The sequence below is a fragment of the Narcine bancroftii genome, chromosome 1 (assembly GCF_036971445.1).
Source record: "Narcine bancroftii isolate sNarBan1 chromosome 1, sNarBan1.hap1, whole genome shotgun sequence".
Lineage (NCBI taxonomy): Eukaryota > Metazoa > Chordata > Chondrichthyes > Torpediniformes > Narcinidae > Narcine > Narcine bancroftii.
Window position 1 is genome coordinate 37,795,934 of NC_091469.1, and position 12,887 is coordinate 37,808,820.

General features: G+C 40.9%; 1 protein-coding gene across 9 annotated transcripts in view; it reads left to right on the forward strand.

Moving 5' to 3' along the window:
- LOC138757128 (tyrosine-protein kinase JAK2-like) overlaps positions 1-12,887 on the forward strand; it is a 297,517-nt gene that overhangs the window by 278,440 nt on the left and 6,190 nt on the right. For all 9 annotated transcript variants that reach the window (XM_069923956.1, XM_069923994.1, XM_069923978.1 and 6 more), the window contains 5 exons: positions 4,851-5,040; positions 6,184-6,308; positions 7,774-7,946; positions 9,250-9,367; positions 12,170-12,283. In XM_069923956.1, coding sequence (XP_069780057.1) covers positions 4,851-5,040; positions 6,184-6,308; positions 7,774-7,946; positions 9,250-9,367; positions 12,170-12,283 — 720 coding nt within the window. The remainder of the gene's footprint in view (positions 1-4,850; positions 5,041-6,183; positions 6,309-7,773; positions 7,947-9,249; positions 9,368-12,169; positions 12,284-12,887) is intronic.

Below are 12,887 nucleotides of genomic sequence, written 5' to 3' on the forward strand. Positions count from 1 at the left end.
GAGAGGGTTAAAAACTTCAAATTCCTCTAAGGATCTGTCTTGGAGTCTCCATGTTGATGCAATCATGAAGGAGTTTGATGAGAAATTCGGTATGTCATTGAAGACTCTCAGAAACTTCTATAGGTGTACCGTGGAGAGCATTCTGGCTAGTTGCATCATTGTCTGGTACAGAGGTGCGAATGCTCAGTACATGTAAAAACTCCAGACGGTTGTTAACTCAGCCTGTGACATCACAGGCACCAGTCATCACCCCATCAAGGACATCTACAAGAGGCATGTCTTAAAAAAGAAACCTCTATCCTCAAGGACCCCCACCACCCAGACTATCCCCTCTTCACTCTGCTACCATTGGGAAAAAAGCTACAGAAGCCTGAAGACAAGCACCCAGCAGCACAAGAACAGCTTCTTCCCCTCTGTCATCAGGTTTCTGAATGATCAATGAACTAAGGACATTAGCCCCTTTTACACAATCACTTCAATGTGGGAATATTGCACCTTTATTGCACCACGTCTTCTGTGTAAAAGGTACGAACACACAATGGGGAGCAGAGGTAGTCACAGCACCGAATTGATGTCTGTTGATCTGGAAAGACGGGACCAGGACAGGAAAGGATGTGTATGTGTGCTGTTTTTGAGGAATATAAGATCAACTAGTATATTAGAAACCCCCCCCCCCCCCCACCACCTCTTGGTGATAGCCTGGAGACCGCAACGTGCCAGGTTGTTACTGTGGAGGCTTTGGTGCTTGAAAAGTAAATGATTACCGCTCAGGAAGGTTCTTGTTGGTTTTCAGAGAGAGATTTGTTGTTCCAGGATTTCCACAACTGATTCCTTTTTAATCAGCCACTCCAGGGTCTTGCTGACAAAACTTGCCCCCTTCAGGATTCTCAAGATGATAACCTCTTTCTTTCAGGTCTTCACAAAGTGCCTTTTTGTTTCCCTTATTCCTCTTCTCTTGCATGAACCACAAGGGCTTTGACCAGGCTGTCTTCCAAATGGGGCTTTCCACAAGCTTGTCAGTTGACCTATTCCAGTCCCAGCTATTGTTACTGACTGTAACACTGTAAAAGTGATCTGTGTGTGCGTGTGTCTGTCTCTCAGAAAGCCTGTTTGACTCTCTCTCTGCTTGCAAAACCACATGACCCTCTTAGAACAACGAGTTCTCTTCCAGACAATCTGCCGCTCCAACAAGACTTTTGTTTTGCATTATTTTAAATTATTTTGTAAGGTGGTTTATATAAATGTTTGTACTCCTGATGCTGCCACAAAACAATAAATTTAATGACATGTTCATGACAATAAATTCTGACTCTGATTTTGACCAAGCGATGAAAGATATCTAAATTTACAATGTGATCTAGATCAATTGGGAAGGCGAGCCGAGGAGTGGCAAGTGGAATTTAATACTTTGACAAGTGTGAGGTGTTGTATTGGTGGCAAGTTATATCAGGGCAGGATTTACACAGTAAATGGTAGAGCCCTAGAGAGTGTTCTAGTTTTGAGAGACCTAGGAGTGTAGGTTCATAGTTACATTGAGGGTTCCTGAAAGCCATATGATCAGCCATGATCGTATTGAATGTTGGAGCAGACTCGAAGGACTGAATGGCTTTCTTCTGATCCTATTTTCTAGATTTCTATGAAAATAGCAACTCAGATTGGCAAGAAGGCTAGGAAGGTGTTTGACACACTTGCCTCCATTGAGAGGGATAGTGAGTGCAAAAGTTGAGATCTCATGATATAGCTGTACAAAGCATTGAAGACACCACATGGAGGGTCAGTGCAGTTCTGATCATCCAGCTGTAGGAAGGATATTAAAGTTTGGAAGGCATGCAGAAAAGATTCACAGAGATGTTGTCAGGACTGGAATGCTTGAGCTATTGGAAGAAATTAAATAGGCTGGGAGGCTGAATGGTGATTTTATAGATATTTATAATATCATGAGGGACATGGCTAAAGTGAGTATTCACAGTTCTTTTTCTCCAGGCTAGATGGTTCTGGAACTGGAGTGCATAGGTTTAAGGTGAGAGGGCAGAGTTTTAAGAGGGACCCGAGGGGCAAATTTTTCATTCAAAGGGTAGTGCATAACTGGAAAAAGCTGCCAGAAAACACTGTAGAAGTGGCTACAATAGAAGCTTTGACCAAAAACATGATGTTAAAGACAACTGGACAGATAATATGGATAGCAAGGGTTTTGAAGAATATGGGCCAAATGTAGGTAAATGGGTCTAGCCCTGAATGCCAACTTGGTTGATGTAGACAAGTAGGGCCAAATGGCCTTACTGTTCTGTGTCTCCATGACCTCTTGAAGCCCCAAACCTTTCCACCATCCACAAAACAAGTTAGAAATGTGATGAAGTACCTTCCAGTTACCTAGATGAATGCAGCTCCAACATCTCTTAAAAAGCTCAGTATCATTCAGAACAAAGCCTACTCAATTGTCACACCATCCACTATTCCAATCTTTTATCCCCTCCACCTCCTGCAGTGCATACCATGTACTAAAGGTACCACCGATATTTGATTTATTTAGACATACAGCACGGGGACAGGCCCTTTCAGCCCACGAGCTGTGCTGCCCAAATTTTCTCATTGGAAGATAGGAGGATACCCACACAGACACAGGGAGAACATGCATATTCCTTACAGATAGCGCCAGATTTGAACCCGAGTCACTGGCACTGTAATAGCATTGCACTAACCGCTATGCTAACCGCAACTTACCCAACGACGACACCTTCAAAACCCACAATCTTTATTATCAAAGAGAAAAGCAATGGGAACATGGAAGCACCACTAACTACATGTTCTGCTCCAAGTCATACATCATCACGATTACAAAACTCTTCATCATACTGTTAACATAATTGGGTTGAAATCATGGAACTTCCATTCTAAATGTGCTATAGGAGCACCTTCACTAGAAGGAGGCACGGTTAGCGCAATACTATTACAGCACCAGCAACCAGCGCTGTCTGTAAGGAGTTTGTACGTTCTCCCCATATATGCATGGGTTTCCTCCGGGTGCTTTGGTTTCCTCTGCCCTTCAAAACGTGCCAAGGCTGGAGGTCAATTGAGTGCAGTTGGGCAGCACGGGCTCGTGGGCAGAAAGGGCCTGTTTCCGTGCTATATGTCTAAACTTAAATTTTAAATTTAAGGATCATGTCCGTTCCAAACAGCGTCTCACCATCATCTTGCCGAAGATGATCAAGGAAGAGAAATAAATGCTGGCTTTTCCAGTGATGCCCAGATCTTAAAAATAAATGTAAAATCATTGTAAAAATCTACCTGTATTTCACTTGCAGTCTCTGCAGTGAAAATTGGAAGCCCGCAGACAGTGGAAATCTGAAATGAAAACAAAGAATCCCAGAGCCACTCAGCAGGCCAGGGTGAATCCATGCAGAGAGAAACAAGGTTTGTTTCAGGTCAAACCCCTTTCACTCTGATGACAGGTCTTTGGCCTGAAGCATCAGCCTTTCTTCCTTCCTCATAGATGCAACCTGTTTTCATTTTAGATTTCCAGCACCTACATTTTTTTTTGTTCCTTGATTACTTATTTGAGTTCCTTTTTTTTCAGCAAATAAGGACACAATTACGGGTCATCAGCAAGGGTCATTCATTTGGGTAAATTATTGGTGCAGATTGCTTTATACTATTTTAAAATGCATGGATGTATATGCCACCCCCTACCAAAAATATGATGAGTCGAAAGCTGAATATGATGTCCATCACTGGTGCAGTTTGCCATCCATCCCTGTCATGCTCTGATGGTCCCAGACCAAACCAGAGGCCTTTCCTTTCCATTGTTTCCCCTGTCTGAGGGCTTGCTGTTATCTGATTGTATGCTGGAAATTCTCAGTGGAACAGATCACTGAAAGTGGAGGGAGGAGGGTTTCCCACCCATGCATGCATTGGGAAATTCTGTTCCTTCACCACAATAATGAGCTGCCCTCTTCAAACAATAATCAAGTGGAAGATGGAGAGCTCAATTTTTTCTGCTTCGTTTCAATGATATGGCCAAATCCTGCTTGGTGAAAGGGATCATGACCAGCCATTGTGTGCGTAACTACTGGTTAGAAGCACAAGAGATCTGAACTTGCTGAACTCGTGGTTGTAAGAAGCTGAGTCAGGGCGGAGGGGTGTTTCACAAACCTGCACTGAAGTTCATCACTGTAAAAGAGATAAAGGATATGGGTAAATGAAGAGGAATTGGAGAGATATATGTTTGAAAAGGCAGTCATCTGTAATGCTCACCAGGTTTACAGTTTCAATCCCAGGAACCAAACCCAATCCAAGGACACCACAGTGATGCAGCTTGTAGGTTAGCTGTTTCGTAGCCATACTGATCAAAGTTCAACTCACACATCCAATGGTGACTGGTGTTTGCACATTTTCCCTGTGAATCTGTGTTTCTTCCAGGTGCTTTGGTTTCTTCCCACATTCTAAAAAAGAGTGGGTTAATTGATTACTTTAAGTTATTTCAAGGATGGAGGTGAATAGAATCTGAATGTCAAGAGAATTTTTTTTTAATAGGGATTAGCGTAGGGTAAGTGTCAATTAATTTGTGAGGGTCAGCATGGGGCGCTCTGGGTCAAAGGGCCTGTTTTCATGCTTTAAGCCTGAGGCTCTCAGTAATTCCTTAACAATAGCAGCATCAGCTTTCTGTAAAAAAATCTGTTGTGTATTCTGACTAATTATAGGTAAATACTTGTGATCATGAAGTTTTTTTTTAATGCTGTGCAGCTATGTGGCTTTACTATAAGAACTCACACAAGCAACAAACAACATGCATTGGAGCCAGACTGACTTGGTGTGTTCGACCCACTAACCTTGAGCTGCTCCTTCCAAAATAGGGCAACTTTGGGAGCGTTGAGCTCTGTCGATATGACCCACTGCAGGACAACACAGGTGATGTGGTGGCAGTGAAAAAACTGCAGCAGAGCACCGCAGAACACATTCGTGACTTTGAAAGAGAAATCGAAATCCTCAAATCTCTTCAACATGAGAACATTGTCAAGTACAAAGGAGTGTGCTACAGTGTGGGTCAGTATTTAATGATAAAGTTGAGTGCTGAATTTTCAAAACTGTTCACTCGCTCTGGTTTAGAGACTTAAGCTCTTCCCTGTGGTAAAGAGGGCAAGTTTACCTCTGCCAGTAGAATTTTTTTCTGGAGGAACAAGGAAGTTCAGTAATGCTTGGACACTTAGTGACTGAGGAAGAGGATAGTGTAGAGCTTTTAATGGTGTTATTCCATTATACGAACATTTTTTCCCAAACATAGTGACGCAGACGGATAACTTGCTCATCTGTGGAAAAGTTGTTGTGCTTTACAAGAGACAATTCTATCAGATGTTCTCTTCACCCTGGATTTTGTTCTTGAGTACGTGATAGATAAGTGCAATGGAACAGGAATTGCAGTCAAGGAGAATTCTATTCCACTTAATCTCTCTTCACATTGCATCCCCACCATGACAGTGAACCTTCACTGTCCTTCCTCTATTGTAAATATAATCCATCCTTTTGATCATTTTCCAAGGGCCCAGATCCTCCTGCAATAGTTCCACATAATTGCCTAGTGTTTCTACATGTAAACCTCTACTGATTTGAATCTAATTACATTTAAATCCCTCTGAACATCAATACCTTTCAGTTCCTCATCAATTCAAAATTATACCTTTATATTTATCCATGTTATATTCTACCTTTGCTAAGTCTATCTATATCTCCTGAAACCTCGGCATTTTTCCCAGAGCCCACACTGCCACTCAGCCTTATATCATCAGAAAACTTGGATGTGTTGGACTTGATGCTGCCATTCCGAAACATTGTGAACATCTGTGGCCTCAGCATCAATCCCCAGGCCATTCCACTCATTCACAAATTACTTATTTACTCCTCGTCTGCCCATTAACCAATTCTCAATTCATGCCTGTCATTATCCCAGCCAGTGCTATGACTTGGTTTCATATTTACATGACAAATAACACATGTATTTGTTGCATTGTGAAGATTTAGTATTAAGCACAGTTCCATCAGCGGGCTGGCACAAATAACCATCATCAATTATTTACAACCAAAAAAACAAGCTATCCGCAAAGCCAAATTCCCGCCCCCTCCTCCCCCCACCCTTCCTCCCCTGACCAACCAATATCAGTCCATATGCTGTACTAATTGTGCTCTTTACAGGACGGAGAAATGTGAGATTGATTATGGAGTACTTGCCTCATGGAAGCCTGCGTGACTACTTACAGAAAAATAAAGATCGAATTGATCGCAGAAAGCTACTTGCCTATGCTTCTCAAATCTGCAAGGTAATTGATTGTTAGTTTATCCCAATTAAGTTTCATTATTCCATTGTAAAATACCCAATCGAGTCTGATGTCATCATGTCAGAATAAAAACTTTTCCCACAATGTCAGCAAATGTAATCAGTCTCTTGAACTAAATTTTGATTTTAAAAACTCCTCAGATGAAGTCTCTTTCACTTTGCTTAATTATTTTTATTTCTGATTAAAAAATCACAAGGAAGAAAAACGGCCTTCAGTGAAACCGAGTGCTGAGAATTTTGAACTTGCTGGTACATAGGGAGTAGTGTGGACACATTGAGAGATGTAGGGAGGAGTGGATGAATAGTCATAATGTTCTATATTCGTCTTCAAAAAATTAAAATATTCAATAAAAAGGAATGGATGAATAGTTAAAGGATAAGTGAGGAGAGATGGAACACAAATGTACCAGGACTGGCTGGCCTGTTGTGAATGCTATGCAAAGTATATGTTTTGACTATTTTTCTGGATCTTTAAAAACTGTTTAGTTTTGCTTTTAAACCTTTTTTGGAGCCTATCATTGACCAAAACTGTTGACCATTAACTCTTTTTTTTCCCACTCTCTCTCTACAGCAGCTGCTTCACCTGCTGTGTTTTGTTTTTACTGCAGATTTTCAGCATTCACAGCTTTTAGGCCCCAGGAGAATTTCTCCCTGTTACCTGGAAAAAAGACAGTGGGCAGTGTGATAACCATAACGTTTCTCCGCATGATCTCTTTATTTAAAATTAAACCTTTCATGGCCAAGCTCAATCAAGTCTGACCAATAACATGCCAAAGTATTGATTTTTGAACCTTGCCTCACAAGCTGACGAGGACTGATCAATGCAATGAATGTATTACATTATTGCCATTAATGAAAAAGTTTGTGAAGCCAGTGCAGTGGAGTGCAACTTGCTGAGGGGGTGAGGAGCAGAAGTGATTAAATGTAAAATTATACATTCAAGTAAGCTACTGCAGTGGGACTCCGGTGACCCAAATTCAATCCTGACCTCTAATGCTGTCTATGTGGAGTTTCCATGTCTCCCTCTGACCCCTAAGTTTTCTCCATTTTCCTCCTACATGGGCTGTCATTAGCTAACTGTCCTTAGTATATACATGAGTAGTAGAATCTGTGGGAAGTTGTTAGAAATATTGTGGGGAGGAAGGAGATATGAGATTTGTTTTGATGGATGGTTGGCATGGTGTCCATATTGTGCTATACAGATATAGGGTTAAGAGGTTGTAACTCACATTTCCATAGAAACTTCACACCAGCAACCATTCTTAACCATAAGCCACGGGAAAACATGAAAACTCCACATAGCATAAAGATCAGAATCACTTGAGCTCTGAGGCAGCAGCCCACAATCTGCCCTACTCTGCTATCACTGTAGCATGGAAACAGAGTGTAATCTTTGGCCTTAATGAAATGGTCTGACTCAGATGCACTGATTTCATTGGACATTACAGGGAATGGAGTATCTTGGAACCAAGCGATATATACATCGAGATCTGGCAACTCGCAACATTCTTGTGGAGAATGAGAACAGAGTAAAAATTGGTGACTTTGGTTTGACCAAGGTTTTACCACAAGACAAAGAATACTACAAGGTGAAGGAACCAGGGGAAAGTCCAATCTTTTGGTAAGACCAGTTCAAAACAAAGCATAGATAGTTTTGATAAAACAAATAAATACAGGAAAGTGCATTTATTTTAAGCAATCTGAGTTCTGGAATGCTTGCATTGGAATTATGTATACAGTAAAGTAGAATTCAATAGAAAAAAACTATTTATTCAATTACGGTGATTTTAAAGTAAATTATTTTAATTAAAAATGTTTTTCTGCACTGTTAGTAATTAATCCTCCCAAGACCTTCCCATTATTTTGAGGCAGAAATGCATTCCTAAAATAAAGATGGGGAGCTATTTATGTAAGGGGAGAATGAAGGGATTGATGGGATTATTCTGAGAGCAGCATTTGTCAAAAGGCATTTTTGTTCCTTCTAAATGGGGGTAAATTACACGTAGAACACCAAAGCTAACTGAAGTTGGTTGCTGTTGAATCCATTTAATGAAAGATAGATGTTAAATTCTTATCTCTCAGTATTTCTAAATAATAGTTATTTAATGAAACACTTAATTCTTTATATTTAAATATAATTAGCAACATTGTTGATTCAGAGCTTTGAAAGTAATTTGATTTGCTGGGAAAATTATAAATTAAAGGGAATCTCATTGACGGCAAAAAAATAAGTTAAAGGTTACCCAGAAAAAATTAGTCACTGGCACTCGGGTCCTGATGGCTAAAAGCTCAGTAGGAAAGGAAAAAGGATTTTTTTCCTTTTTACAGACCCATCGGGACTGTAACCTCTCAAAGGTGCAATTAGAATTTTTGAATGATCACTTTTCTCTATCAGGCCCTGACCTAATGGTACCATTGAGCTCAGGTCATTACAAGTGCAAAGATAGTTTATTAATCTTCTGAAGTACCATGGCAGTGGACAGTACCACATTGTATAGTTTGTCTATACATTGGCCATGCAGAGTCACAGCAGATAATGATGCTCCCTTGCAGCTCCTGGAACCTTGGCTTTATCCTGATCTCCCATGCTGTGTGCATGGAGTTTGCATATTCACCATGAGGCTGCATGAGGTTCCTTTGGGTACTCTGGTTTCCTCCCATACCTCAAAGACACATAATAGGTAAATAGAGACAAAGCTACCCCTAGCAGTAAAATGGAAGGGGTGCAGATGGACATGTGATCAAGAATAAATTGCTGTACAAACAGTAAATAAAGAGAAGGATAGGAGGCTTCGGGGGCTGAAGGCATTACTCTGTTTGGAATCGTCACAGTTTTGATAGGTCAAAAAGCTTCTTGTATTAGGATTAGTTAGCAAGCAAAACAGCTAAGAATAATGCTTCTCTTTTTGGGACTTTTGAAATAGGTATGCTCTGGAATCCCTAATGGAGAATAAGTTCTCTGTGTCGTCTGATGTGTGGAGTTTTGGGGTGGTGTTGTACGAGCTCTTCACATATAGTGAGAAGACAAAAAGTCCGCCGTCGGTGAGTCTCCAGCCTCTGTCGACTCAGAATTATTCCAAATTCCTGTTTTATCTCTTTTACAATGCAAACACTTTTCTGTGAAATATGGTTTGTTTTTCACGAACATTCACAAATCGTGGGCGGCACAGTTGGGGTAGCTGTTAGCACAACATCCTTACAGCATCAGCGATCAGGACCAGAGTTCAAATCCCACGCTGTCTGTAAGGAGTTTGTACGCTCTCCCTGTGACTGTGTGGGATTTCCCCAAGGGCTCTAGTTTTCCTCCCACTATTCAAAACATACCTGGGGTGTAGGTTAATTGGGTGTAAATTGGGTGCGTGGACTCGTGGGCCAAAATGGCCTGTTCCCATGATGTATGTCTAAATTTAAGCTTTTTTTTAAAAAAATTGCTACTTAAATATGTCATTGAATATTTTTGTATTTGATTATGTTAGTGTTTTTTTTTCAATCAAATTGTTTGAGATGTAAATCGCTATAATTCGATTTGGTGTGTTATTTGGTGGCTTTTCCAGGATCACTTGTTTAAATGTTATTAAATTTAATGGAGGTTGGCATTATTAAACTTATGCCGAGTTTGGATTTGACCCTGATTTTGTGTGATTAAAAACATGCTTGCTTCAGTATGAAAACCCAAGTGTGGGACCCCTGACAAATAAACAGGCAGATAATCTTCTAAATATGGAGAAAATTGAAAATGTAAAGGGACCTGGGAGTCCTCATGCAGGACACCATGTTGAGTCAGTTGTGATGGCAAATACAATGCTGCCATTCAATTCGAGAGGAATAGAAGAGCAGGGATTTGATGTTGATGCTATATAAGGGACAGGTGAGATCTCATTGTATTGTAAGCAGGTTTGGGCTCCTTATTTAAGAAAGAATGTGCTGACATTGGAGAGGGTTCACAAGGATGATTCCAGGAATGAAAGGGTAATCATATGAGGAGCATTTGACAGTTCTTGGCCGGTACTCATTGGAATTTAGGAGAATTAGCTGGAAATCGCATTGAAAAATGTTGAATATTGCAAGGCATTAACAGGGTAGATGTGGAAATATTGTTTCGCATGGGAGGAGAATCTGGGACAAGAGGGCACAACTTCAGGATTGAAGTATATCTGCTCCAAACAGAGATGCATCGGAATTTCTTTAGCTAGAGGATGGTAAATCTGTGTAATTTGTTGCTACAGATGGTTGTGGAGGTCAGGTCATTGGGTGTATTTAAGGCAGAGATTGATAGGTTCTTGATTAGCCAGGGCATCAAAGGTTATGGGGAGAAGGCTGGGCAGTGGGGCTGAGTGGGAAAATGGATCAGCTCATGATTAAATGGAAGGGCAGACTCAATTGGCTGAATAGACAATTTCCACTCCTATGTCTTATGGTCACAGAAAAATGTACTTTTTTTTAAATACAACATATTCAAGTGATTGACTGTGCTATTAAAATGCAACCTGCACAGTTCTGGACGTCAGCTGTTTGCAGAGATTGCAACTGCAGTATCTTTGCCTCTTGGAATCATAGGGAGCAGTGCTGCTTCATGGCTGTCAGCGTGCAGAAACATAAAAGCTATTGTGGAGATGAGGGAAAATGCGATGTGTGGGGTGGAGCAACTGCCTTCAGTGTGCATAACCTCTGAGCACATCTTACAAACTCACCATCATCTCACAATGTGAAACCAGTGGTCCAACTGGCCCCAAGCAGGCTCGAAATTCAGTCAGACGTCATGGCATATCTTCACAGCACACTGTTTTGAAAGTCTGCAGTTGGCATCGTGAGACCCATCAGTGATATAATAAAATTCACAAGAGCAAAAACGCAGGTGCACAAAACACATTGTACCCCTCCATGACTCTTTAATTTTAGAAAAAGGACACCTCATATTCTACCTGAATAATCTACAAACCAATGGTACAAATATTGACTTTTACAATTTAAGGTAACCCCTGCAGCCCCTTTGTTCTTTTCTCACTCCTTTGTCTGGTTTCATTTGCCCTTTGGATCTCAAGAATGTGCATCCTATCAATTGCTCCTCAACGATTCTCCCTCCAGGCCCTCTCTGCCACTTGTTGCTGTCTTCAGACCTTCTCTCATTCTGTCATTCCTTGTTTGCCTGGATACTTAACCTATTGTGTTTATTTTATTTTGCTCTCCCACTGATTCCATCATCCATCCCTTATCTGGGTCCACTTGTCACTTTCCTTATTTATCAAAAATCAGAATCTTCAACCTTTTGTTGCCTCTGTTTATCACTTTCCAGCCTCCCTCTCTACTCCTTGTCCCCCAGCGGGCCCTATCTGCCCATCTTCTCCCTCCTCACCTGCTTCCACCTATGGCTCACCAGATCCTGTTTCAGCCCTCCCCATTGTCTCTTTATGCTGCCTCTCTGCCCCTCATCCTGAAACATTGACTATGCCTCTGCTTCCACAGGTGGTGCCTGACATGCTGAGAAGTTCCAACAATTTGTTTTTCCCTCTTTAATTCAAGTCTCATGTCAGACTTGCTATGGGGCTTGTTCATCTTTACTGGAAATTAGTAATAAATATTATAGGATGCATGTTATTGCTCCAATTTCTTTTGGGAAGGCAGGAGTGATTGGCATCACGTGCACAGATATCACTGGGAAAAAAACTAGCTGTTCTTGCATGCATCTCCCCTGTAAGTTCCAGCACCTTTTAGCTAATAGGTTTTCAATTAGAAATGGTTAAAATGTGCTCTAAAAGATTTTATGCGGTTTGAACATAAATAAAATGGGTACCACCCATTTCAATTTCTAGTTGCTAATTTATTAATCTGTGTAATTTTTTTTAGGAATTCATGCGTATGATTGGCAGTGACAAGCAAGGACAGATGATCGTTTTCCATTTGATTGAGCTGCTCAAAGCTGGTAGAAGGCTGCCCAAGCCAGAAGAGTGTTCTGACATGGTACTGAGCTTCCTTTGTGCTGGATGCTAGCCATTATGATAGTTGGTGAGGGGTGGGGGGGGGGGGGGGGTGGGTTCTGGAGAAGAGTGGGAAGGGAAGAGGATGGGTGGAGAAGAAACTTGGTTAATGAAAATAATTACTATTTTTCCTTCAATACTATTAGACCATAATCTAGATATCTGTATTTTGAATGCTGATATGTATTACTTCATCATTTTTTTGTCCTTGAGGATTTCCTGCTCTTCTAATGTTTAACATGTTGTATTCTTGTTAGCAAAGTTACTAAGGTAGACAGCTTCTTATTTCAACACATAGCAAGCTTCTTGGTGAAATCAATATGGGATCAAAACTGAAGGAAACTTGGCCTGTGGATCTATTCCATACTGACAAGAAAGTGGTGGAAAATATTCAAACTGACTCAGACTTGGCAAATGTGAATATTTTTTGCTGCACTCTTCTAAACAAGCCTATCTGGTGGGATGCCAGAGCCTCCTTCCCGTGCACAAGAACCTTTATCAGAAATAGGTTTGGATTGTATTAATGCTCTATTAAATGAGAGAAAAACACACACACACACACACACACACACACACACACACACACA